The 24,780-nt window shown below is 35.1% G+C and overlaps 1 protein-coding gene and 1 long non-coding RNA gene across 2 annotated transcripts in view; one reads left to right on the top strand and one right to left on the bottom strand.

Moving 5' to 3' along the window:
* LOC147538066 (uncharacterized) overlaps positions 1-19,140 on the top strand; it is a 30,356-nt gene extending 11,216 nt beyond the window's left edge. The window contains exon 3 of the long non-coding RNA XR_015226281.1: positions 18,657-19,140. This is a non-coding gene — a long non-coding RNA (uncharacterized LOC147538066). The remainder of the gene's footprint in view (positions 1-18,656) is intronic.
* LOC147538065 (choline monooxygenase, chloroplastic-like) overlaps positions 1-24,780 on the bottom strand; it is a 56,593-nt gene that overhangs the window by 4,533 nt on the left and 27,280 nt on the right. Inside the window, exons 3-8 of the mRNA XM_086644407.1 lie at positions 24,555-24,690; positions 20,488-20,562; positions 8,561-8,788; positions 1,351-1,446; positions 472-596; positions 278-371 (exon numbers count right to left, since the gene is read on the bottom strand). Of these exons, the coding sequence (XP_086500533.1) occupies positions 278-371; positions 472-596; positions 1,351-1,446; positions 8,561-8,788; positions 20,488-20,562; positions 24,555-24,690 (754 nt within the window). The remainder of the gene's footprint in view (positions 1-277; positions 372-471; positions 597-1,350; positions 1,447-8,560; positions 8,789-20,487; positions 20,563-24,554; positions 24,691-24,780) is intronic.

The following is a 24,780-nucleotide window of genomic DNA, read 5'->3' as shown; positions in this document are numbered from 1 at the left end:
TAATTGATCAAAAAACAAATCAAACAAAACCTTAAACACACAAAAAGGAACAAAATTAACTCGAGCATAGAACACAGGAAAATCAATCATGTCCGTGTTTTGAATCAATCTAACTGAAAAAATTCGAACACACAAATCGAATGGAACAGACAAAAATATGTTGATGATGATGGTATAGTGAAAGTAAGTTAGAAAAATAGTTTTTGCTTATAGTACTTAAGACTTTGGTATTGTAATATGACATTAGTGGCGAAAATATAAAATAAAATGGAGGTACCTTAAGAGAAGGTTCAAGGAAGAAATCAGATATCACTTGACATGTATTATGTTCTAGTGGAAGTACTAGATTCGTTTCCATCCAAGGACCATACCTGGAAATCAATCTCCCAAAATTCTCATAAGAAACATGAACCACAATTTAACCAAATAAAATATGAAGAAACGTGTTAACTTTATCATTTATGTTGGTACCTATGTATCATGAAGTTTGGGAAGATGAAAGCATAATAAGATTTTGATCCAATTCGAGTTGGATGGTCGTTCCCTTTGTTCTTCATAGCACCTTCACATTCTTGAGTGCTAACTTTCTCATATATCTATTTCCAAGTATACACGTACACATATAAAATGAGAGTAATTGTGTGAGAATAGTTCTAGATCGGGAATGCACTCTCTAACAACCAAAAATATAATGTCTAGGTCCTTTATACGTATTGCCAATTGGTTTTGAGTTGGATCGCCACAAACTTAACATTGTAGCAGAGCTTGGTCCACACGTAATTGGTTTAAAAGTCAAACGTGCTCCACATGACCCGTAAGAAAGAAAAATACGTGTTAGGCTAAAAAAACGCAGACGTGAGGGAACATGTGAGAATAGTGGCACATTGGGAGTGGGCCTTCTTACAATCAAAAATATAATGTCTAAGTCATCTCCACTCATTGATTAGTGGGCTGCCTTGGCCAGCCATGGGAAGGAATCCTAGATAGGGTAAACTTCCTTCTAAGACTTCCACTCAGATTGAGAATTCGAGTCTTACTTATATCTGTAAGATCAAGTAGAGTGAGAGAGAATTGGAGAAAAAGCTCACAAGCTATCTATCTAGTCTAAAAAGGAATTGTTGTCTTAACCTCTGAATAAGGTCCTAACTGACTCTAAAGGTGGGGGATCATGTCGATTGCTTGGGTGTCTCAAGTGGAAGAGCTGCGATTTCAAGTTCTAATCTTCGGGATAGAAGCAATCAACTTAGTTCGTGGAAAAGCAATTCAGGTAAATTGCTATCCAAACACTAAGTGACTACATAATCCTACTGTAATAGTGTGAACTCAAGTATATGAATTGATCAACATTACTGTGGTGAAGTAGGTCTCGAGATTAAATTCCGTTGCAAAGCTTTTATGTGCGTATGGGACATGATATCCCCCATCAATGAAGTTGTCACAGAAGACCTGCACAGAAAATGTATCAAACTTCAAACTTAAGGCAAGAGCAATTTAAACATTTAAATCAATTAAATTAGACGTAAACCGTAGCTAAACTCAGAGTGTAGTTTACTAGAGAAAACAAAACCCAACTTACATCCTTGGAAAACTAAAGAAAAACGCACATCCATGGTCTTACTGTTTAATTTATCAAATCACCCTAGAGTTAAGGTAACCCGAACCTGGCCTAAAACTGTTTATTTTTATCTAACTTGTGTATCCTGGTCATTTTAATGATTACCTCAAACTAATTCCTTTATCTAATTTCGTTATCGAGCATTGAATCAAAGATAAGATAAGACGGCTAATATATGGATGAAGTGATTTCTTTGAAATATCGGAGTCAATGAAAATCAAACATAGTGCACCAATAACCAATTTAATCTTTATTATCTAATAGGTAGCAACCAACATGACCACTAGAACTAATATAGCATAATAAGGCCAACGCACTAAAGGGGGGTAGTGGAGCAAGACTTTCGTGGACATTTGAAAGTCCGCGAAAGTCTGGGGCATTCAAATCCAGACATTTGAGAGTCTACGAAAGTCTGAGGCATTCAAATCCAGACACTTGAGAGTCCACGAAAGTCTGAGGCATTCAAATCTTGACATTTGAGATCTATGAAAGTCCGAGGCATTCGATTGTAGACAAAATATGTCCTAGACTTTGGTGGACTTCATAGTTTGATGGATTTGTGAAGGATTTGGGACAAATTTGGAAGCCAAAATGTCTTTCAAAAAACAACAATAATAATGTTAAAATAATAAATGTCTACCAAATGTCCATCAATGTCCACAAATATTCATAGATGTCTACGAAAGTCGAAAAATATATTTTTGAAATGTTAGTATAAAGTTATTATTTCATGTGATTAGAAAATAATAATAATAATATTAAAATAATAAATGTCTACAAAATGTCCATCAATGTCCACAAATATTCACAGATGTCTACTAAAGTCGAAAAATATATTTTTGAAATATTAGTATAAATAGATTATTTCATGTGATTAAACAATAATAATAATATTAAAATAATAAATGTCTACCAAATGTCCATCAATGTCCACAAATATTCACAGATGTCTACAAAAGTCGAAAAATATATTTTTGATTAGCACAAATATAATATGCATTACACATTTTGTCAATGGACTAAAGATCTTAAAATGTCCTCAGGACATTTTGTCTATGGATCAAATGTCTTGAAATGTCTATAAAGACATTTTGTCTACAAACTCAATGTCTTGAAAATGTCTATGAACACATGTTGTCTATAATAAGTCATCCGAAATGTCTTGAAATGTCCACGGGACATTTTGTCTATGAAAGTCTGTGAAAGTCCCGCTCCACAACCCCCCCCCCCCCCCCCCCCAAGGTTCGGCTTAAAATAAACTAGAAGTCTACTTTTACATTATTTGAAGTGCTTATTGAAAATATTTTACGTTTATTGTTTCCTTTAATGTTTGTCTCTTTCATATGTTTTTATTTTATGTAACCTCCCCATATTATAAATGAAGGGAAGGAGGAGTCTAATAACTTGCTCCTGTTGAAGGAGTTGAAGTAGATGTCCTTCGACCAAGGTGACAATGCGAACAATTTGTCGAATAGGACAATTGATGTGGAAGATCATCAAGTCCGATTGATTTAGGGATCGTAGAGTTGTAGCTAGAGACCAACTACGATCGTCGAATTACGAAGTAATTCGCGGCTAACTTCGATCGGATCCTACAACGGGTTACACATAAAAGTGTCAAATTGATCTAGGATATGACTAGTGGGAGTGAGATATAACAATGGGAATGTCCCATAAACATATCTCATAGGCCTAAAAAGGAATTAGGCAAAGATAGTACAAAAAGGCCAAAAACAGGATTTTTGGGCCTTAGCCAATTTGGGCACTTATAGGGCTCGGATTGGGCTGAAATTTTGAGCGGAGATTTCTGACATATCCAGTAGTATGAATGCAAAATTTCGTGGTGTTTGGACACCTCCTCATTAAGGAATTGAGAAAATATCAATAGTTGCTATTTTCGACTATTTCCCTAAATCTTATTCTAAAGGGTGTTTTAGGAAACCTTTGAGGAGGTGTATTCTCATTAGGGTTCTATATAAACACTTTTAGGCAGAGAATGAGGTGTAGAATTTCTCTCTAAGCTTTCTTACTCTACCATATCAAGTAGAGAGGAGAAAGTGAGCTAATTCCCATTAACTATCTATCTAGTCAAGAAGAAAGGAGTTCTTCTTCCAACCACCATTGGTGTGCTAGCTAAACAACAAGGTGGGAGATCAAGTTGATTGCTCGTGTCCCAAGTAGAGGAGATACGCTTGAAGCTCTTGGTCTTCTCATAAGCAATTGGAAAGGTTCGAGGAAAAACTAGCGAATAAGGTATTTATCTTTCTAGTTTTACTTAGTATTATTATGGGCTTATGCATGTGATCCTGGGAATACTAGTGTAGACATTAGTAGAAGGGTGTAAATCCCAACACCTGTTTCATATTCTATTATGGTATATGAGCTCAAAACACTCTAACGAGTATAGTTCGATCATATTTTGCTTTGGCTTAACCGCCTGCAGTAGTCGTTTCAATGACTACTGTCCGCCAGAATCGAAGTTACATTGTTTTTCATTTTTTTAAGTTTCATTTACATTAAGATTAGTATCAATTTTTTTTTATAAGTGTTCTCATCGTATTTTGATCACAAAAATGATAGCTAGATCGTCATCTTCGTCAATTAATTCAAGACACGGTCTTTGCGTCTCCAAACATTATTGATTTTACTCATTGTAATTTCATAGTCTCTTGCAAGCTGGTTGGTTCATAGGCTCATAGTGGTCGGGTTATGTGGGAAGAATGAATTGATATTACAATCGATTTGATCAAGACATAAATTATTGTTAAGTTGGTTAAAAAAATTGTGAACAATCGACATTACAAAAGACCGTAAAAAAAGGCAGTTTTGGTACGAGCAGTAATTTTGTTTCTTCCTGGTAGGGAAATAATCTCGGTCTTGAATTATCACTTTGTTTCGGCGCCGATTTTTTGTTGCCACGGGCCTCTGCATCCTGTTTGATCGAGCTCAATAAGTGCGATGGACCTTTGAATCTAGTGTGATTATGTCCAGTTTAAAATTTCGTGTGGAATTTATTCGAAAGCCAGATTGCTCTCGATTTTTCTAGCCAGTTTCTCATATTATTACCGATATTCACTCGTCATTACTATCATAACATTACTTGATCATTTCAGTTATCTACACCAAATCGAAGCTTGATCAACAACCAATTAAATGGTCGTCCTTATGTCAAAGTTGTCTCATCGAATTACTTTTCAAATCTAACTTTTGGTTTATTCTCCGTTCAATTTGCGGGAGGCTAATAAGGAGATAGTATCCAAAAGAAGAAGGAAATACAGAGGAAAGAAGAAATCAGATCATCATATATTTAGATATTTCTATTTTATGTTTATTCTTTTCTTTAATGATTATCTGTTCTACTTTATGTAACCTCCTCAATATTATGAATTAAGATGAGGAGTAGTTTAATAATTTACTCCAATTCCATATTTTGTTACACCTCTCCCAGCATTCCACCGCCATTAGCACCACCACCTACAAAGCAACTTCGCCACAACCACTTAATCATCTCCCCCACCATCAGCACCATCACCACCTACACTGCAACTCCACCACCCCTGCCACAGACTCCAGTAAAACTCCACCACCACAACTACTCCACCATTACTTCACCACCATCACCAACATACTATACCACCTCCACCAACACCATTTCACCCCATCATCACAACTTTACTAACAAAACTACTTCCATTCCACCACTATCATCACTAGCGCAGCTCCACCACCACCTAGGTTTTGTCACTCTTAGATCACCACAACAATATCACGACACCTCCCCCAGCATCATTTAATTGCCACCGCCACAATCCAGCCAACAACATCACCACACGACTATTACCACCACGTCTGTACCACCATCACCACACCTCCATCAACATCATTTGTGCTAGGCCTTTCTTGAACACAAAGGGGGTAGACTAGGTTCTTGTGGTCATTGACATATTTTCCATGATGGTTCACTTTATTCCGTGTAGGAATACTTCAGATGCCACACCTATAGCATATTTTTTTCGCGAAATTGTCAAGTTGCATGGCGTACCTAAATCAATTACTTCTGATCGTGACTCAAAATTCCTTAGTAATTTTTTGTTCACCTTATGGAAGATGTTTGGAACTTTCGTAAATAGAAATACTATGGCCCATCCCCAAATAGATGGAGAGTTGGAGGTAACCGACCAAACTTTAGGTAACATGATTCGTTTTATCTGTGGAGATAAACCCCAAGCTGAGTTTGCCTACAGCCGCCAAATTTAAATCCTGTTTTCTCAAGAAAATTTGCATGAAAAGTAATTATATATTTTTTCGAACTTTTTATATATTCTCATAGCATTTTCCTGATTCTAATAGCATATTTACGTTTTGTAATTTTCCAACTTACTCAGAAAATCATTTACGTTTTTAATTTTGAATGCGCGTGTTTCTTGTACAATCGGCAATGCCCTCAAATTTCTTGTAGCACTTCTTTGATTTTGGATAAATTGTGGAAATGGAACTAATATTTTCTTAACACTGACAAAAAACAATATATTTTACAAACATAAGAGCGTTACTTTCAAAATGACTCTATCCGTAGTAGAATAGTACAGATTTTTCGTAAACTTGTACATTTTGATTCATTTACATTTTTTTATTTTATCATTCTAGGAATCACAAGCACTTGTTTGAACACTTGTATATTTGACAAATTTACAGATGCGAATGTGGTTGTTTGTGATTTTGCACGTGGATGAACTTGTGGTCGAATCTAACTATCCACAATTTCACACGGGATGTTAGCCGAATATTTACAATATAAGCGCAAAGGAAGAGAGTTGAATTAACCTGGTTGTTACTAGATGAATTGAAGGATAAATGGATGAAAATCTTTAAGTTACTAGTTCTTGTAATGGATTATGCTGTAATGAGTTTCTCTTAATTTTAATTACTCTAAGGTTTAGTACAAATATCGCGAAATACGTTAAAAATCTTGAAAGTTAATGGAAAGTTTTAGAACATATGTTTTCATTATCTTTTAGTATATCCATTTAATGTTTGGCCTACATGGGTGAAGATAAGATCACATGACTCTTTCTTAGTTATTCATCTTATCTTATAAGAGGCAGTATAACTTTGTTCTCTAACACTCTAACATATATTTCATGATCGAGTAACATGCGCATTTACATAATAAATAAACATTGAGCCGACCACTGGTAGCCCAGTTGGTCAGTGCATATACTTTGCAATGCAAAGGTCCCAGGTTTCGATCCCATGGAAGTGCAAATCCAAGAATATTGAACTAGGGTATAAATAAAGTAGTTCATTTAGGCTTTAGCGCATTTTATTCGTCAAGCTATACGCCATTTAATTCGTCGGGCTTTAGGCTCAGTAGTATTTCGGCAGTTATTGTGCTTAGCACATCATCTCGATGTATCAATGCCTTGTAACGACTAGCGTAGATCGTAGTCGATTTTTCAAAAAAAACATTTAATGTTATGAAAGCATCAATGTAAAAGAATAAAAATGTAAAACTTTACGGGATATCTATATACTTCTATTGTAGTTAAATTCAACTTATTTATGTTCGTAAAATATGGTGGATTTTTCAGAGTTTAGAAGATGATGGTAGAGCTGCCAAAATTTATGCAAAAACCAAAGAAATGCTACAGGAAAATTTATGTAATTTTGTTAACGACGCATATTATGCTGTTAGAATCAGTAAAATGCTATAAAAATATTGAAAATGTCAGCATAATATATATCAGTTTACATACATATTTTATATGAAAACAAGATTGAATGTTATTTTACAATATAATTGTGATGTTAAAATCGGTAAAATTTCTGAAAAAAGTTAGAAATTTTGTGAATATAAACTAAGCAACTCAAAGAACATGTTATACCTAAGTATGTTGTTAATATAAAATAATAAAATTTTCATAATTTTGATGATAAATAATCAGACTTTTGTTCACGTGCTCTAACCAAGTAATAACACATGTTCTATATAATTATGTTCTTAAAACCAATAAAATGCTAGAAAAAAATTTAAAATTATTTTAATCTAATTTAAGCAACTCAAAAGATATGTTATATAATGTTGTTGAAATCAATTAAATCCTCGTAGATAATAATCAAACTTTTGTTCACCTACTCTAACTAGGTCATAGCACATGCTACACATATAATGCTAATAAAATCAAGAAAATGCTAGAAAAATATTGAAAATGCCAGCAAAATACATATCAGCTTACAGAAATATTTTTAATAAAAATAAGATTGTGGTGATTAAAAATTCAACTTCTTTTTTAACCAAACAAGTGCGAAAGCGTGTTACATTTAAATTTGTTGTTAGATGAAAAAAGTTATAAGAAGATTCGATATATTTTAAGATTAAAAATACCTTAATAATGAATTTTAGCAACAATACATTTTGGCAATAAATTTTCTCTCTTATAATTTATGGAAACAATATCATGATTGACTCAAACCCTAAGAAACATTTGGTTTAGTTATAGTTTAGAATATATTTATAGAAGGGCAATATTTAAAGCAAATAAATTGCTTTAGGCTTAGGGCTCCCAAACAAGTACACTTTTAGACTTATTTTACATTTCATGTATTATTTTGCTCTTATAGTCTTTATGAATTTAGGAGTGGACATATAGTTAAGTACCCTCCTATTTCGGGCCTTGGACTAAAAAATTCTAATAATTATAGATACTATTCCACAAGTCACAGTTACACTTAATAAATACGGAGTTTGTAATTATTTCAAAATGCCACTGGCTTTGGTGTTTATTATGTCCTATATTTTGACAAAATAGTCATTCTCTATGTTTAAAGATTACTTTAACTGACTATTATGCACCTAAACTAAGTTACAGTCTGACACTCAAATAATTAAATGCACAATGTGATGGATTATCAGTAAGAAAGACAAAAAGAAAAAAAAAAACAAACCTTCCAATTTGATTTGAAGGTATATTCACGCCTACAGAGAAAAGGTAGAGAAGAATCGACGTAGTTTCTTGCTAGTATCTGAGGGCAGTCCCCGAGCCATTCACTTTCCACCGTCTTACTATCCATTATTTCATGATGATCAACCTTCGTTTTATGTTCTTCATCCAGATTGATTAGTACAAAAGGTCCCCAAGTTGCTACTTTCATTATTGGCACAAGTCCAAGTTCCTGTTCTCAGTGTCCAAGGTAAAACAATAAAGAAAATCTCATTAAGTTAAGAAGTAAGTAGTGACATCTTAAATGTGAAAATGGTTGTTTGAGTCAATAAATTATTCATAATAACTACAAAAATAAGTAACTTTTTTTATTGACGAAAAGTTGTCAAAGTATTATGAGTATTGATACATAAAGGCTAAAATAATATGAGAAATTATCAATCAAGTCATTTTATATTTTTTTTGGTTCCTAAAATACCTATACACATCAAAATTCTCTTTCTCTCTTACAAAACCCAGATTTTTTCTTATTTTTAGGGTTTTGTCTTCTTCTTTTTCTTCTTTTTCTTCTTCTTCTTCGATGTTTCTTCTTTGATTTCTCTTCTTCGAATCTTCTCCAAGAAGACCATGGTGGTAGTAGTACTACTAGTTCATAATAAAAACTAGTAGTAATAATGGTGTATCGGGTTTCAATGCGAACTAGCCAAACCCTTGTTTATACGAGCAGAATATTCTGTGTCTTTCCGATCTTTCCTATGATCGTATCACTTATACAACTGACTCTAACCGTAGTAGAGGTGATTTTCCATCGTCGTTGATCCCGAAGGTTCTCGTATCATTTATACAACTGACTCTAATCGTGGAAAAGGTGATATCATCTTTGTCCTCAGTCCCAGAAGTTGTCATTCTCTCTCTCTAAAACTGCATCTACTGAGATTCATTTTTGACAAGTGTAATTTATTTTGTTTTTTTTAGATTGGGTAGTTTTTTTTAATTCAGGTCTTCATATTGAATCCCGGAGGTTCTCATTCCGCCTCTCTTAAACTACACCTACTGAGATTCATCTTTGATAGGTTTATTTTGCTTTTTCTTTTTTTGAGATTGGAAGTGCAATTTGAATATAAACTATCCATACTATCCATTCTAATTTGAACACAACGATCAATTTGAAACCCTAATTTCGAATTTAATCCATGAATTTGATCTTTGTGTTAGAAAAGTTTTCAATAAAATAGAATATGAGGGTTTAGTTTCTTGAAACTCTTTGATTGATGGGTTTGTGAAATGTGAGAAAATTGAACATGCCAATAAACTGTTTGATGAATTGTTTGATAAGGATTCTTTTTCTTAGACTACATAGATTGATGGATACAAAAATCTAGGATGCCCCATATTGCTAGTAAACTTTTCGATCGGATGTCATATGGAATGTAGCCTCTTGGAAAGCAGTGATCATTGGGTATATGAAATCACGAGATTATAGTTCTGGTCATTAATTGTTCCACTCAATACTAGACGACCTTCACGGGTACGTGTGATATGTGAATAAGTTAAGGTTTCACACAAATTCATCTAAATGAATTTAGTTGCTATGTGTAATTGGTTTGAAGACATATGGGAAGTTTTAAAGGCGTCTTCTGATAGTGTTAGTAGCGCTCTCTACACTTTTTTGACTTGGTAAATCTAGTTTGACTGCCTTTGGTTAGAGGCGCCGCAAAATCGGTGTATTCTTGTTACAAAATTGGGCTCAAGGTCCACTCTATTCAACTTAAATGTTCTGAGTTGAAATTAATAGCCTTAATTCAATTTTTGTTACAAAATTTGACTCATGGTCCACCGAACTCGACCCTAATGTTCTTCCGTTGAAATTGGTAAAGTAAGTCGAAAAAAAGGGCAATTTGCGATCAACCCTCACCACTAATGTCGAATTAGCAATACCCCTTTTTATAGTTGGAATTAGTGAAACCCCCTTTTTTTTGTATTTGAAAGTACGAAAATACCCTTCTCTTCACTATTTTATTTATCTTTTTTCTTCAATCACTAGTACCTCTGCGATGTCATGCTTTTTCGACTTATCCTCATTTCTCGTACCTATATTTTTCTCTCTTATTCATCTTTTTCTAGTTTACCAACTCGAAAATTGAAAATTAATAAATCACAACAATTTGAAATAAAAATCGTAAATTCTAAGAATTTTTTATAACTTCTCATTTGTTCTTTGTTTTGAGTTAAAATTGATGTTTCCATGTGTTGACAGTTTGAAGAAGACCTCTCGATATATGTTATTCTTTCTATTAATTATAACTCGTATAATTCAAAAAATACAAATTCAAATTGAAATTATGAATTGAAAGTAAAATTAAAAAGTTTAATAGAAATTATTAATTGAACTCGCAAATTAGATAGAAAAACTCATGGAAATATCGAAGTTTGAGTGTTATGCCAATCGTAGTGACATGAGGGGGGAAATATAATAAGTGTAGGGCTACTTTCGTACTTTTAAGTGCAAATAAGGGAGTTTCACTAATATCCAATTAATAAAGGGGGTATCACTAATTGGACATTAGCGGTAAGGGGGTATCGCTAAATTCCCCCAAAAAATAAGTTCCCTTTATATTTGGCGTACTTGCCGAATTCAACTCTAATGTTCTAGTCGGCAATTTTATGTCATTTGTTGTTTCATTTAAGAAGTGAAAATCACTTCTAAGTGGTGGCAAAGTAAGTGCAAAAACATAAGCTCCAAGTATATATAATTATAATAGTATTATTATAACTAATTTTCCGTTTCATTTAGTTAATACTTACATTTGGGGACCTTTTCTCATCCCATCGCTTCTCAATAAATGATACTTTCTCACTTTGGTTAATGATTGCTCCAAATATACTTAGACATTTTTTATGCAGCCCAAGTCCGATACTAAAACACGTTTATTTTTCTTTAATTTCATAATTAAACATAATCAAATGATTATAAAGTCGATTTATTCGAATTTAACAATATCTCCCACTTGTCTTATTCAGACTTTTTGTTCTGACAATGTATACAAGTTTCTCGCTAAACAATTAGAATTTTGATTTCATTCTGATGGTATTATTCACCGACTCACATGCTTCCATACTCCACAACAATATGGGGTAGTTTAATACAAATATAGACACTTCATTTTTTGAGCGACTACTTAAATATGGCAGCCTAGATTGTCATCAAAAAATTATTTTGTTTGATTTAGCTCGTTCCTTCCGTTTTCAAGTGAACCTCCTTGATATTTGGGATGAGGGCTTAAAAATGCCACACTATTTGATTAGTCAAATGTTAACTTTCATTTTATCTCTTATGTCACTTGGTGAGGTTTTGTGTGACCTCCACCAGGTTACTCGAACCTCTACATGTGTCGATGCCTATGTTTTGCTCATAATGTTAATGTTGAACATAAGTTCAAAATAATAATACCTAACCAGGCATTTTTATTGGTAAGAAGGGTAACCACATTAATGACTTAACGAGAAAAGATCTCTTTGACTCTCAAAATGTTACATTTTTGAAGATAAACATCCCTTCTTTATAGTCTCTCTCGACAACTATAAGCCTCGTATGTAACCCCTTTTCTACCTCCATCCTTGTATGACAATATTGATTATCCACCTTCGTCTGAAACTCAGACGCACTCGGGTGTTTCCACATCATCTCCAACAACCTTACCCGTTGATTTTGACCTTGTTTCACTTTCATAGATTCTTCGTCTGAATATCCTTCTGAAGGGTTGGCTAATTCTCCATCAGTTTCTAGATCTCCCCCACCTAGTCACTCAAGTAATCTGGCTTTGATTCCCTCTTGGCCCATTCAGGAGTGAATTCAGGAGTGAAACAAGCCTGCTTATTTGGCTAATTATATTCTTTGTAATTTGCTATCTCAACACCCTCAAACTCCTTATCCATTAGTTGATTATATTTTTTCGACAACTAACTCGTCTGCTAGGGCAATTTTCACTTATGTTCTGACCACAGATTAAATGACGTCGTATAAGACTGCCTCCACCCCTCATGTCTGACGTGAAGGTCTTGAGTTCAATAGCACTTGGACTCTGACTTCTTTGACTCGTGGAAAGAAACCATGGTTGTAATGGTTTTATAAAATAAAATGTTATTTTGGTGATTTTGTTGAACGTTATAAGGCGCGACTCATCCTAAGGGGTTTCACCCAATTAGATTTTTTCGACTATGATGGCACTTTTCCATGTTGTGAAATTAGTGATCGTGCGTATTGATGGGCCTAGAAGGGTTACCCTAAATAGGTCACCACCCGCAAGTATACGGGCGTCAAGTAATAGTTCCGGTAAGACCGGTTCGTTCCTCAGAGACTAAGTGAAACCTATTCTAAGACTTGGAAGTAACTTGGTTTTTGGTTTTGGTGCTGAAATGAATAAAATATTAAAAATAAATTTACGAAAAGAAAATAATTACAAATGATACAAGGAACTCAAATGGGGGAGAGCCTAGGGTCTTCTGAATCCATCCATATAATCAATTCTAACGACAATTTAATTTTGATCTAATTAGAGAGTTCTTTATATAACTCAGATTTTTAGTCCATGAACGGTCTAAAAACCCGGAAGATTTTATCGTTAAAATAATAAAAACTTTAATAAATTTATCGAGAATATAATTATTATGACTTCATCTAAGACCCTAGATAGGTAAGATTAGTTACTCATAGGCATTATGTAAAAAGAATTGGAAAATAAAGTAAAGAATCGGAGAGAAAACACCTTTTTTCGCCTTTTTTTCCTTCTGCGCAGCCAAACAGAACCTTAGGGAAAATTATTTTCTCATCTTCCCGGAAACGATTTCCAGGTGAGAAAATAATTTTCCTTCTCTGGTTTTTTTCTCTCTCTCGGTTTTCTCTTTGTTTCTCACTCTAAACTTTCTCTTTCTCTCTCTAAACAAAAATATAACTCTCTCTTCCTTTCTCTAACAGAAACAGTAAAGGGAGAAGAAGATGAAATGATTTTAATGTAGTTTTCAAATTAATTCAATCTCTCTTTCTCTCTACAAACCAGGAGCTTTCTCTCTCTCTATTCTTTCAATCTGATCTTCTCTCTCTCACTAATAGAAGAATCAGAAGAAGAAGAAACAGAAAACAGTAAACTCAAATTCCTTCTCTCTCTCTCTAAAGCTCTTTACATCACTCTCTCTCTCTCTAATATAGTCAGTTTTGGTTGAGCTACCAGAGGAAGACTCTCCAGTCGAGATGGTGATTGTTTTCGACCCCAAACCGAGATGATTTCAATGGCTGCTACCTCTTTTCTTTTATAACCAGCCGAGAATAATATCTCTTTCTAGAAAAATATCTTCAACCTTCTCTCTCTAGGTTTCTTTCTAAAAGAGAAATATCCTTCACTATCATAGCTTGTTAATTTCGAATTCCACCTTGCTGTCCACGGTTTTTTTCTCTCTCTAAACCAATCTCACAAACCTCTCTTTAATTTATATCTTTCTATCTTTGATAGAATTCTCACTCACTGTAATCTTCTTATCCCTTTCAAATATTCTCCATTATCTTGGGTTTCTCAAGAGATGATTATCTCTTTCTCTTTACTCTCTTTGTAGTAACTAGTAAAGAAGGAAAGAAGTGAGAGAGAAAAAGATTCTGTAACATTCCTTCCTTTTCTTCTTCTAATAGGAATGGTAATAAGATAGATAGGGACGTCCAAGCAATCTGGTGCCAAGATTATTGCCTTTCTTCTTCTTTCCTTGTTTTGATAATTTCAAATATTCTCCATTATCTTTCTTTCCTTTCATTCTTATTTTCAAATTGTAAACCAGAGAACGTGGGGATCACTCACCACGTGATTGTTGGGGATAAAAGCATTTGATATGGTGCTTCACTGACAGCGTAGCAGGTGTTACACCATAGCCTTAGATGGACCCACGTGTCTTTAACCATGAACCGACCGCTAGATCTGTGAGGGCTACTTGCTTATCTTGCTTCGCGTTGCAGGAACTTAACAACTCAAATAAATGCCAGAGGCACCCTGATTTGACACAACACTGTACCGAAATATCACTCCCACCGTCGGATTACAAGCCACGTGTCTTTGATAGCTCTGAAGTTGACTAGATTTTAACCCAAGCTTTGACTTGCTCCAATTAACTCGTCCGGACTCCGATTTTACTTCCGTTTTCGCCCACGAGTTCGTCTTCGACTCTACTTCTCATTGGAATATCAATATTGGCAAAGATTTTCAGGACCAGCAAATGACCAAACTACCCTTTTGTGTCTCTTTCTCCCATTTTTAACCACCTTCTGTGCGCAATTCCATAGAAAACACCTGAACAAGAGAAACTTACAAATCATCAGAGTAATCGCTCGAAATAGACTAACTAACCCAAGTTAAGAGATTCAAATGAGGCATTTTCATGACTCATCACGTATCATTCTCTCCTTGCTTCCATTAAGGAATTGACTTTACATTAGTTGGAAGCTAACAATCCTTTCCTCTAATATGACTTGGATGAGGAAGTTTATATGATTATTTCTCCTGGTTTTGACTAAATCGGAGACTAACGAGTTTGCAGATTAAAAATTTTTTTTATTTAAAACAGACTTCTCGACAATGGTATGCATAATTCCCAACTGGCTGATAAAGCATCAGGTTTTACTCAGTCTAGTTGCAACCATTACATTTTTAGCTATTTTCATGGTTTCGCATATATTTACGTCATTCTCTATGTTGATGATATTGTCGTTATGAGCAATGTGACGATGCAATTCATTCTCTTCGGTGACATCTCGAGAACGATTTTCTCTAGAGAATCCGATACATCTCTAATATTATATTGGACTCAAAGTATCTCAATCTCAAAAAGTCATTTCTCTTTGTAAAAGGAAAATATACGTAAGACATTATTCGGGATTCTGACTTTCTCGGAGCAAACCCTTGTATTATTCTACAGAGCAACTTTTGAAAATTGTTGCCTACGGTCAGTTCCCCAAGAGACGGTCCAAAATCTTTTTGTCACTTTCATTTGTATGTTTCTCTATGTGACGGTTACACGTCCTAATATCGCCTTTTGGTAAATTATCTCAGACAATTCATACAACATCCTATAGTTGTTCATATGGATGTTGCATCTCGAGTTCTACGATTTTTTAATGGAACACTCAATTTTGGGATTCTCTTCTCATTGTCTAGTTATTTGGCTATTATGAGTTCATTGAATCGGGTTGGGTCAGTTGCCCCTTACTCATTGTTCCACCACTGGGTACTTACCATGTTTTGTGCGAGTTTGTGGTCTTGCCACCCCCAAAAACCACTGACTATATTCAGCCTTCTGCCAAAACGGAATATCGAGCTCTTGCTTCTTTAACTGCCGAGCTTAATGGTTGAAATACCTATTTCAAAATATGTGTATTCATATACCCCAAAACCTTCAAGGTTTCCTGTGGAAATCAGACTTTCTATTCACATTTTTGCCAATCCAATGTTTCATTAACAAACAAACATATCAAAATTGATTGCCCACTTTGATCGTGAGAAGCTTTCTTCGGGTCTTATCTAGATTTACGATCTTCGCTCTGCCGATCAGGTAGCCAACATTTTAATTAGTCGTTTGACCAGTTTCATAGGTTCTTATCCAAGTTGGGTTTGCCTCAGATTTCATTCCCTACTTCAACTTGTAGGGGGTATTGACTTATATACATAAGGGTGCCACGACTAATGGACACCCCCCATACTGCCTCTCAACAAAGGAGACCGGAGCTAGTTAGGAAGCAAGGGGATTCCGACTTAGTTTATTCTTATTTAAAAAAGGTGAGCAATACGTGAACAACCAAATTTTTTATATGGACAACTAAATTGGGTGTAGAAATAATTCTCCTCTTCATCATCTATACGGCTATACTTTTGTCTTTGTCCCCTTCATTGTTGTTTATCTCTCTACCTTCCCTCAATCTTCGAGCAGCTAGAATGAGCTTTGATATCTCTAAATCATTAGGGTTTTTCTCATATCTTCCATCAATCTAATGTTTTTCTCTCTACCTTCATCATCTATACGGCTTAACAGATTCAACAAAAAATTGATTAGGATTTTTTCTCAGATCTTCTAAATCATGTATTCTAGTTTTCTAGGCTTCACAATTCGGAAATGGCGTACGAACAGGGGTTCCTGCAACAACAACAATACATAAAACTGCATTTATTTCTTCCTCTTTTGGCATAGAATCCATTACGTTTCCATGAAATTGAGTATATGCTCGACTAATTTCTTTTGTTAAACCCTTAATCCTCTCATTCCTTTCAGTTTCAACTTTCAATTAATGATAATTCCCCATTATGAGATGGATTATACATCAATTGCTCTGTTTTGGAGTATATTTCCATCAATCTAATGTACTAGGAGTTAATTAGAAGTTCCATATATACCCATCAGTAATCCTATCAAGTTTCTCACTTTCTAGGGTTTCATTTCCCCCTTCTGTTAAATACTCAAATCTTTCTTTCCTTTTCATAATGTTGTCCACATAAGAATTTCGATTGTCCTTTGATCGATATTTTGTACACCCAATATCAGTTGTCCACATAAAAATTTTGGTTGTCTACGTATTGCTCACCTTAAAAAATAATAAAAATAACAAGTAGTCTACTTTAACTCAGTTGACAGAATATATGGAAAAGAAACCTAATAACCGAGTTTAATCCCAGTTGAAATACTGTCCACTTCGTTTAAATTAAAATATTGACTTCCTTATCAAGTTTTTTTTTCGGCGTAAACATTTTTGTCCTGATCTACTCTTTTCTATACTATCATCAAACTTCCATTACCACCACCACCACCACCACTTCACCTACAACCTCGATCATTGAATATACACCACCACTACGGTCATACCTCCATTACCAAAACCATAAACACCATTACTACACCTCCATCATTACAACCACCACCAATACCACTACCATTATCATACCACAATAAACATTATAACCGTCAAACAACCCACACAACAATAGAGAAAGATAGAAGAAGGACCAAATTGTTTTCTCTCTAATCTTCTTCTCAAAGGATCATGATTTTTAGTTCTTTTATTTTTTGATTTCTGACTTCTTTTGTTTAATAGAAAATTGAAACCAACCAAGCTATTGGTTTGGCCAAACCCACCGAATTGCTCGTAAAACCACTGAATCAGGAATTCGACTAAGGATTTACTACTACTTCCTCCAAATCCAAGCCAATTTTTGTCACTAACTCAGATCGTCCAAGTCTAAATGAATAGTTATAAATACAAGATTCATGTTTAAACACAACGTTAGGTGTTAGAAAAATGTAGAGTATTCTTTTATAAAAAAGGGGTTATTTCCCAAATAGCCCCCAACTTTATTACCAGCTTCCTGCCTAGCTGTATTTTATCGAAAATACCCAGATGACCCCTTTTTTCAGTTAACGTTATATGTCCGTTAACTAGTCATTACCTCTCTCTTCTCCATCTCATCGCCTCTCTCTGCCACCTCATCGTCTTCACTGGCGAAGTTCATCGGACGGTCAATTTTCCGGTCGGCCACCTTCAAACATAAAAAAAAAGAACTTAAAAAGAAACTTTTTTTCTCTCTCCCCTTCTTCTTCCTCTCTTTTCTCTCTCTCTCTAACCAATCTCGGGCACAGATGAGAATAAAGTACCTATAAAAATGATGAGAGAGATTAAAGACATGAAAAGAGAATGAAGAACTGGTATGGGTCCGAGTGGAATCCGTTTTTTGAAACGGAAAATTGATTGAATTAAACAAATGAAGAGAGAGAAAATGATATTAGAAGCTATGAAAGTGAATAAGAATGACCAAGTTGAACCCCATGATTGACTATTGTTCCATCTGAATCTGATTATTGATGGATGATCTGATAACCAGTATGATAAGATTTCTATCATCGTTTCTCCCATCTTCAAAATCTAAGAATCAGATGAACCAATGGTTGATCGAGATTTTTGCCGATTTTGATTGATGATTTCTTAGAGAGGGAGGGAGAGGAGGTGGGTTAGAGAGAGAAAGTGATGAATTTTAGGGGATGGGGAGAGTAGCCGAAAAGGATGGGGCATCCAGAAACAGGGAGAAGAATGACGGATAGTGAAGAATTCGGGCAACCAGCCAGACCACGATCTGGTTGTTGAAGCCAGACCGAGTCTGGTATCAAACCAGACCTTGAAGGTCTGGTTTCAAAGTGAAACCAGCATTGTAGGTCTGGTTTTTCCAGCGAATGTGTTCGCCGGAGTCATAGAGAGATTAGTTAGAGAGAGAGATTAGAGAGAGAGATTGGAGAGAGAGAAATTAGTTAGAGAGAGAAGAAGGAAAGAAGAGGAGGGAGAAAAAAATTATGTTTGAAGGTCGCCGACGACCTTCGTCGGTGAAGACGATGAGGTGGCGAGAGTATGAGCTGGCAGAGAGAGGTGATGAGATGGAGGAGAGAGAGGTGATGACTTGTTAACAGACATATAACGATAACTGAAAAGGAGGTCATTTAGATATTTTGGATAAATTTGAGGGCTAGGCAGGAAGGTGGTCATTAAGTTGGGGGCTATTTGAGAAATAACCCGACTCATCTCGTCATGTGACCCCATTAAATTCAGATTTTCAATTCTAAAATTATTCCTCCCCGTTCTCAGATCAAACCTTTTTAACGTGTCACTTGAATCTTTTTGAATATTGAAGACTAAATATTAATAAGAGAGAGATTTATCCTAACATACCCACATCCACTATTTCTCTCTCTAAAGAACTTTACCTTGACACCAACCAGGGGCGGATTTACGTAGAGTCTAGGGGGCTCTATATACCCCCTCAACTTCTACGACTTAATATACGATGTTGGATAAAAAAAAGAACCGTAACATTCTAAGTGGGTTTAGGTTACTAACATTATCATTAAGTGTAGTTAGCTCAATGGTTGGAGGGTAACATTACCACTCTTTTGGTCGCGGGTTCAAGTCTGGCTGTCCACTTTTTCTTTTTATTCCGTTAGTAGTATGAAGCAATAACAAAGTGTATTCCTCGAGCATAACATGGAACTTGGTTAACTCGTAGGATCTTAAGTAACTTTATGAGGGATTAAGAAGGCCGTGGGTTCAAACCCACTACCATTTTTGTGGGGTGTTAGTTTAGGTTTTTAGAGTTTCTAAAGTTGGCAGAATTTTTCTAGTCAATTTTAAGATTTTCTCATATACTTTGAACTGAATTTCTAAATTTAGAAAGACTACTTCATAAATATATCCTAACTAATTTTCAAATCTTATGATTTCTTTTTTATAATTGTCTATAACATATTTAAACATTGAAAGTCAACTATGTTATCGATGAGTGATGAACGGTTGCGTGATAGTATGTTTGTCTACATTGAAAATGACATACGTACGGAAATCGCTAACGGAATAATTATGAAGAACTCACAAGCAATGAAAACTCGTTGAAGTCAATTAAGGATTAAGAATTACAAAAGTATGAAACCTGTCTAAAATATTATGTTTTTAAATCTCTTGGTATCAATTACTTGTGGTTATTAATTTTATCAATAAAATAAAATTATTCGTTTAAATTTTTGTAGTTGTAGTTTTTAGAAGGGACGTAGTATCTTTTTAGACCCCCCTCAAAGTAAATCCTGGATACGCCACTGACAACAATCATATTCTGGGACTTACCTTGGTCAAAAAGTCTCTATCTAAAGTCGAATTACATGGTGGGTTCAGGGTGGATCAGAGATCATATAGTGATGATGATCGGATGGAAATATTAGATCCTTATTCTTATAGTGGTTTCTCTCTGTCTAAACTCTATCTTCACTGACCAACCGTAACAAAAGGTTGGGCATGTTGTACTATCTTCCTTATTCTTATAAAGATTTCTCTTATTAATAAGTAAAGAAGGGTAATAAGATGGTTTTACAAACATTGGCGTTGAAATTCTTCATTCCTGATATTCTTGTAGCCTTGAGGAGTGCTCCATCAAGTCCAAAAGTCCATCCCTGTACAAGATTAAACATTATTTTCTTGAAGAAAATCAAGATGGTTCGCATCCAGGTTAAAAAGAGAAAAGAAAATAAAGAACTTTATCTGACTGTTTAATTTTCAATGCCGACAATGAGTTCTAACAATATTTGAACACCCGCCCCTATTAAGCCCATGAGATCGAGAGATCGAGTCTCATTGGAAGCGGTTTACCGTCAAAGTTTATCCCATGTAATTTAGGCTATAAATAATGTAATAATTTGTGGGGCTTTAGGCCTCGTTCTTGTTGTTGGGCTTTTAGGCTGATGCAGGGAGATTTTCATGAGGTATTCCAAGTATCTTGGATATCTTAAAATCTAGTTATTTTAGTAGTATAATATTTTTTTTAGTAGAGGATTGTTAGTTTTAGCAGTTTTATATATTTAGGAAACTTTATAAGCTTTAGATTCTAATATTTATTTATTTAGAATTTGTTATTAGAATTTGGTTAAATTTAGGATAGACCGCCGCTTTGGGGAAAGCTAAAACGTTTCTGGGGAAGGCGGTGGAAAACCAAAAAAACTCGATCCAAACACACCTTATCTCTCTTCTCCGGCCAGCTCTTCTTCTCCGGCCAACTCTCCCTCTCCGGCGACCGGATCTCACTCTCTCCTCTCTCTTTCTCCTCTCTGGCAACTCGTCTCTCTACTCTCTGGCAACTCTTCTCTCTCCTCTCTGTCTTCGCTCTCTCTTCTCTAACTCTTCTCTGTATTTCTCTCTTCTCTCTCTCTTTCTAAGTTCCGGCGAAGGGAGGACTCCTTCGTCTGATTTTCCAGACGAAGCTTCATCTGGTGGAATCAAACAACTCGTCTGGAAAACCAGATGAGGGTTCCGACGAAGGGGAGTCCCCTTCGCCGGAATTTGAAAAAAAAAAAAGGAAAGACAGAAGATGGAAGAAAGAGAGGGATGAAGAGAGAAAGAGAAGATAGAGGAATGAGAGGGATGAAGAGAGAGATGGATGACCGGAGTTGTCGCCGGAAATAATGGTCGCCAGAGTTGATGTTGGTGAGAAAGAAGATGGTGGAAGAAGAAATGGGTAGTGTTTGGAGGAAACAAAAAAAGTTTGTTTCCACCCAAAACTTATTACCCCGGAAATTTCGCTTATTTCCCAAAACACTGGCCCAAATAGGAAACTAGTATTTTATTTATTAGAAGTTGTTATTTAGAGTTTGTTTAGGTTTAGGAAACCCCTAATGCTATATAAAGGGGATTCAGTAGTTGTTTATTGATTCAAGTTTATCAATAAAGTTCAGTCTTTTAGTATTAAATCTTCTTAGTTTCGGTTATATAGTCTTTAACCTAAGGTTTTTTCTAAGTTTTAAAAGTTTTAGACGAAGATCTAATTCTTTTTCAAAGTTTTCCGTTGCGTCAGTTGGCATCAAGAGCGAGGTTTCTCCTGGCTTAATGGCAGAAGACAAGGCTAGAAACATAACCCTCGACGGTGAACGAGGTAACGATGCTATATGGGAAAAAATTGATAGTTTGAGTCATCAACTAGTCCAAGTGGTGGAGATGATTAACAACCTGAATGTCAATACAAACCTAGGATATCTATTAACAAAGAACGTGTTGAGGGATTCGCCCACAACCAAGTTCTTAATGGAAACGAAGGCAGAGCACAACCACTTCAACAATATGTTGTCAACCAAGAAAACGCAGGTAACTATTATCCTAATCACATATACCGACGTAGAGATTATGATGAATACAATATCAAGACAGCGATACCACCCTCAATGGCTATTTGTCGATCGAAGAATTCCTTGATTGGCTACATGAGGTCGAGCGGCAAGTCAATATGTCTACTACGATTCTCAGTGAGAAGATAGTTACAATTATTGCTTGTAGACTTAAAGAGAGTGTTGCAGATTGGTGGGATCAATTACAACATCTAAGAATGAGACAAGGAAAGGGACCCATCCAGGGTTGGCCATTTATGAAAGAGAACCTGGGAGAGAGGTTCTTACCTCCTAATTATCAACAACACTTGTTCAAGATATACCAGAACTGTAGACAAGGATTACGGTCAGCGGGTGAGTACTATGAGGAGTTCTCGAAGTTGGTTCAAAGAAATAATATGGAAAACATTATAGAATATGAAGATGTTGTAGCAAATCGATTTCTAAGCGGACTAAAATTTAGTATGCGAGAAAAGGTGGGGATAATTACAGTACGGACTATTCAAGACGCGTACAACTTGGCCCTAAAAATTGAAGCTCAGGAGCGAGAATATAGGAACTTTGGATTTCGAAGGGAAGAACAACCTCGCGTAAATATAAAAAAGGTAAAACAACTCCTTTAGAAAATGTTGAGCCACCACAAATTGCCACCATAGATAATCCAAAAAATATTATTCATGAAGCAAAATCCGACGTTATTGTGTTCACGGAAAAGTCTCATAATATTAATTTACACGATGAGGGATTTGTTTCTAAAGAAGTTGTTCAAGAAATTGAAGTGGTTCAGAAAGTTGAGTCAAAGGAAGTTGAATCAAAATGTGAGAAACCTAGCAAGTTAGACATTAATCCAATTGAAGTTCCTTCACACGAAGATCCATTTTCAGTGTTTTGTGAGTCTCAAATTGTTTCACATAGAGTGGTTTGGGATTTTATCGGAAGCTCTTCATCAAAGTTGGTAATTTTCAATCTTCGTATTCAAGACCTTCAAAAGTTTATTTTTGGGGTGAAAAGGGAGTTTGAATCGCATCACGATTATAGTCAGAAATTTTCCTGTGACTTAATAAAGTCTTCGGTCCAATCTGATACTTTGGCGATTCCCATGCACAATTCACGAAAAAATATTCTCAAGGGTGTACCATTCAAGATAACCTTCCAATTAATCAGTAAACTCGAGGCGAGTTTCTTTGAAGTGGAGGAGACTGATGCAGGGAGATTTTCATGAGATATTCCAAGTATCTTGGATATCTTAAAATCTTGTTATTTAATAGTATAATATTTTTTTTAGTAGAAAATTGTTAGTTTTAGCAGTTTTATATATTTAGGAAACTTTATAAGTTTTAGATTCTAGTTTTTATTTATTTAGAAGTTGTTATTAGAATTTGATTAAGTTTAGGAAACTAGTATTTTATTTATTAGAATTTGTTACTTAGAGTTTGTTTAGGTTTAGGAAACCCCTAATACTATATAAAGGGGATTCAATAGTTGTTTATTGATTCAAGTTTATCAATAAATTTCAGTTTTTTAGTATTAAATCTTCTTAGTTTTGGTTCCATAGTCTTCAGACGAAGATCTAATGCTTTCTCGGAGTTTTAAAAGTTTTAGACGAAGATCTAATTCTTTTTCGGAGTTTTCCTCTGCGTCATAGGCCTCTCTTATTCATGGTTTAAATTAGGCGGTTATCGTGTTTATCACATCTTCATGATGTGTCAGTGCATTATAACAACTAACGTAGACCGTAGTCGAATTCTCAAAAAAAAAGAAACAATTTCTGAATAATAGTAAGCCGGTGTATAAGAGTATGTCCATATGAGCTTGTTAAAGTTATAACGTCAAAAAAGGACAGTGTTTTAGTGTCCAAAGGTGGTTCCATATGCGACCCTAATTATTACTTTTGACGCCCCTTCAAAAGCCAAGAGGTCTTTGTGTCTAATTTGGATGCTGAAAGTAATTATATAGGGCGCTCGACCCGATTGTGTTGTATTGGGTCTTTTTCTGCTTTTAACTTCATGTTTTTGCAATCTGTTCGGCTTTTCGCCCTATCAATGAAGTTATCAGTTTCCCAGGAAAAAAAAAGGAATTGTTAGAGACGAAAGACATTATTAGTAGGGATTTATTCAAATAAAACTGATAAATGAACTACCATGATTTTATAAGGGTATGTAGTGAAATATCATTAGTACTTTTTTTTTTCTATTGAACTGTAAAATATCATTAGTAAGTAAGCAAATAGGTTTTAGCAACAAAAAGGTGGAAATTTTGGAACAACCAAATAGTAAAAAGTAAAAACTCACATGGTAAGGGCAGACGAAGCAAGAATTTTGGCCGCTGCCAGATGCGACAAGAGACCCACGATGTCGACACACATTATGAAAAGCTTGAAGTTTCCCAGTCCCATCTCGACATACCACGAACTCCACTTTTCCCAATCTGTTTTTTTTTTTGCAATATCACCCACCGAGTTAATATTGAGTACGATTAGAGTCAACCCACTAATAAGAGAACGCCGGGCCAGCGTTC

The sequence above is a fragment of the Eschscholzia californica genome, unplaced genomic scaffold (assembly GCF_041429995.1).
Source record: "Eschscholzia californica isolate CP2 unplaced genomic scaffold, dmEscCali1.0.p SCAF_5, whole genome shotgun sequence".
In the NCBI taxonomy this organism is placed as follows: domain Eukaryota; kingdom Viridiplantae; phylum Streptophyta; class Magnoliopsida; order Ranunculales; family Papaveraceae; genus Eschscholzia; species Eschscholzia californica.
Note: the sequence above shows the minus strand (reverse complement) of the source record. Positions and strands in the feature narration are given on the sequence as shown.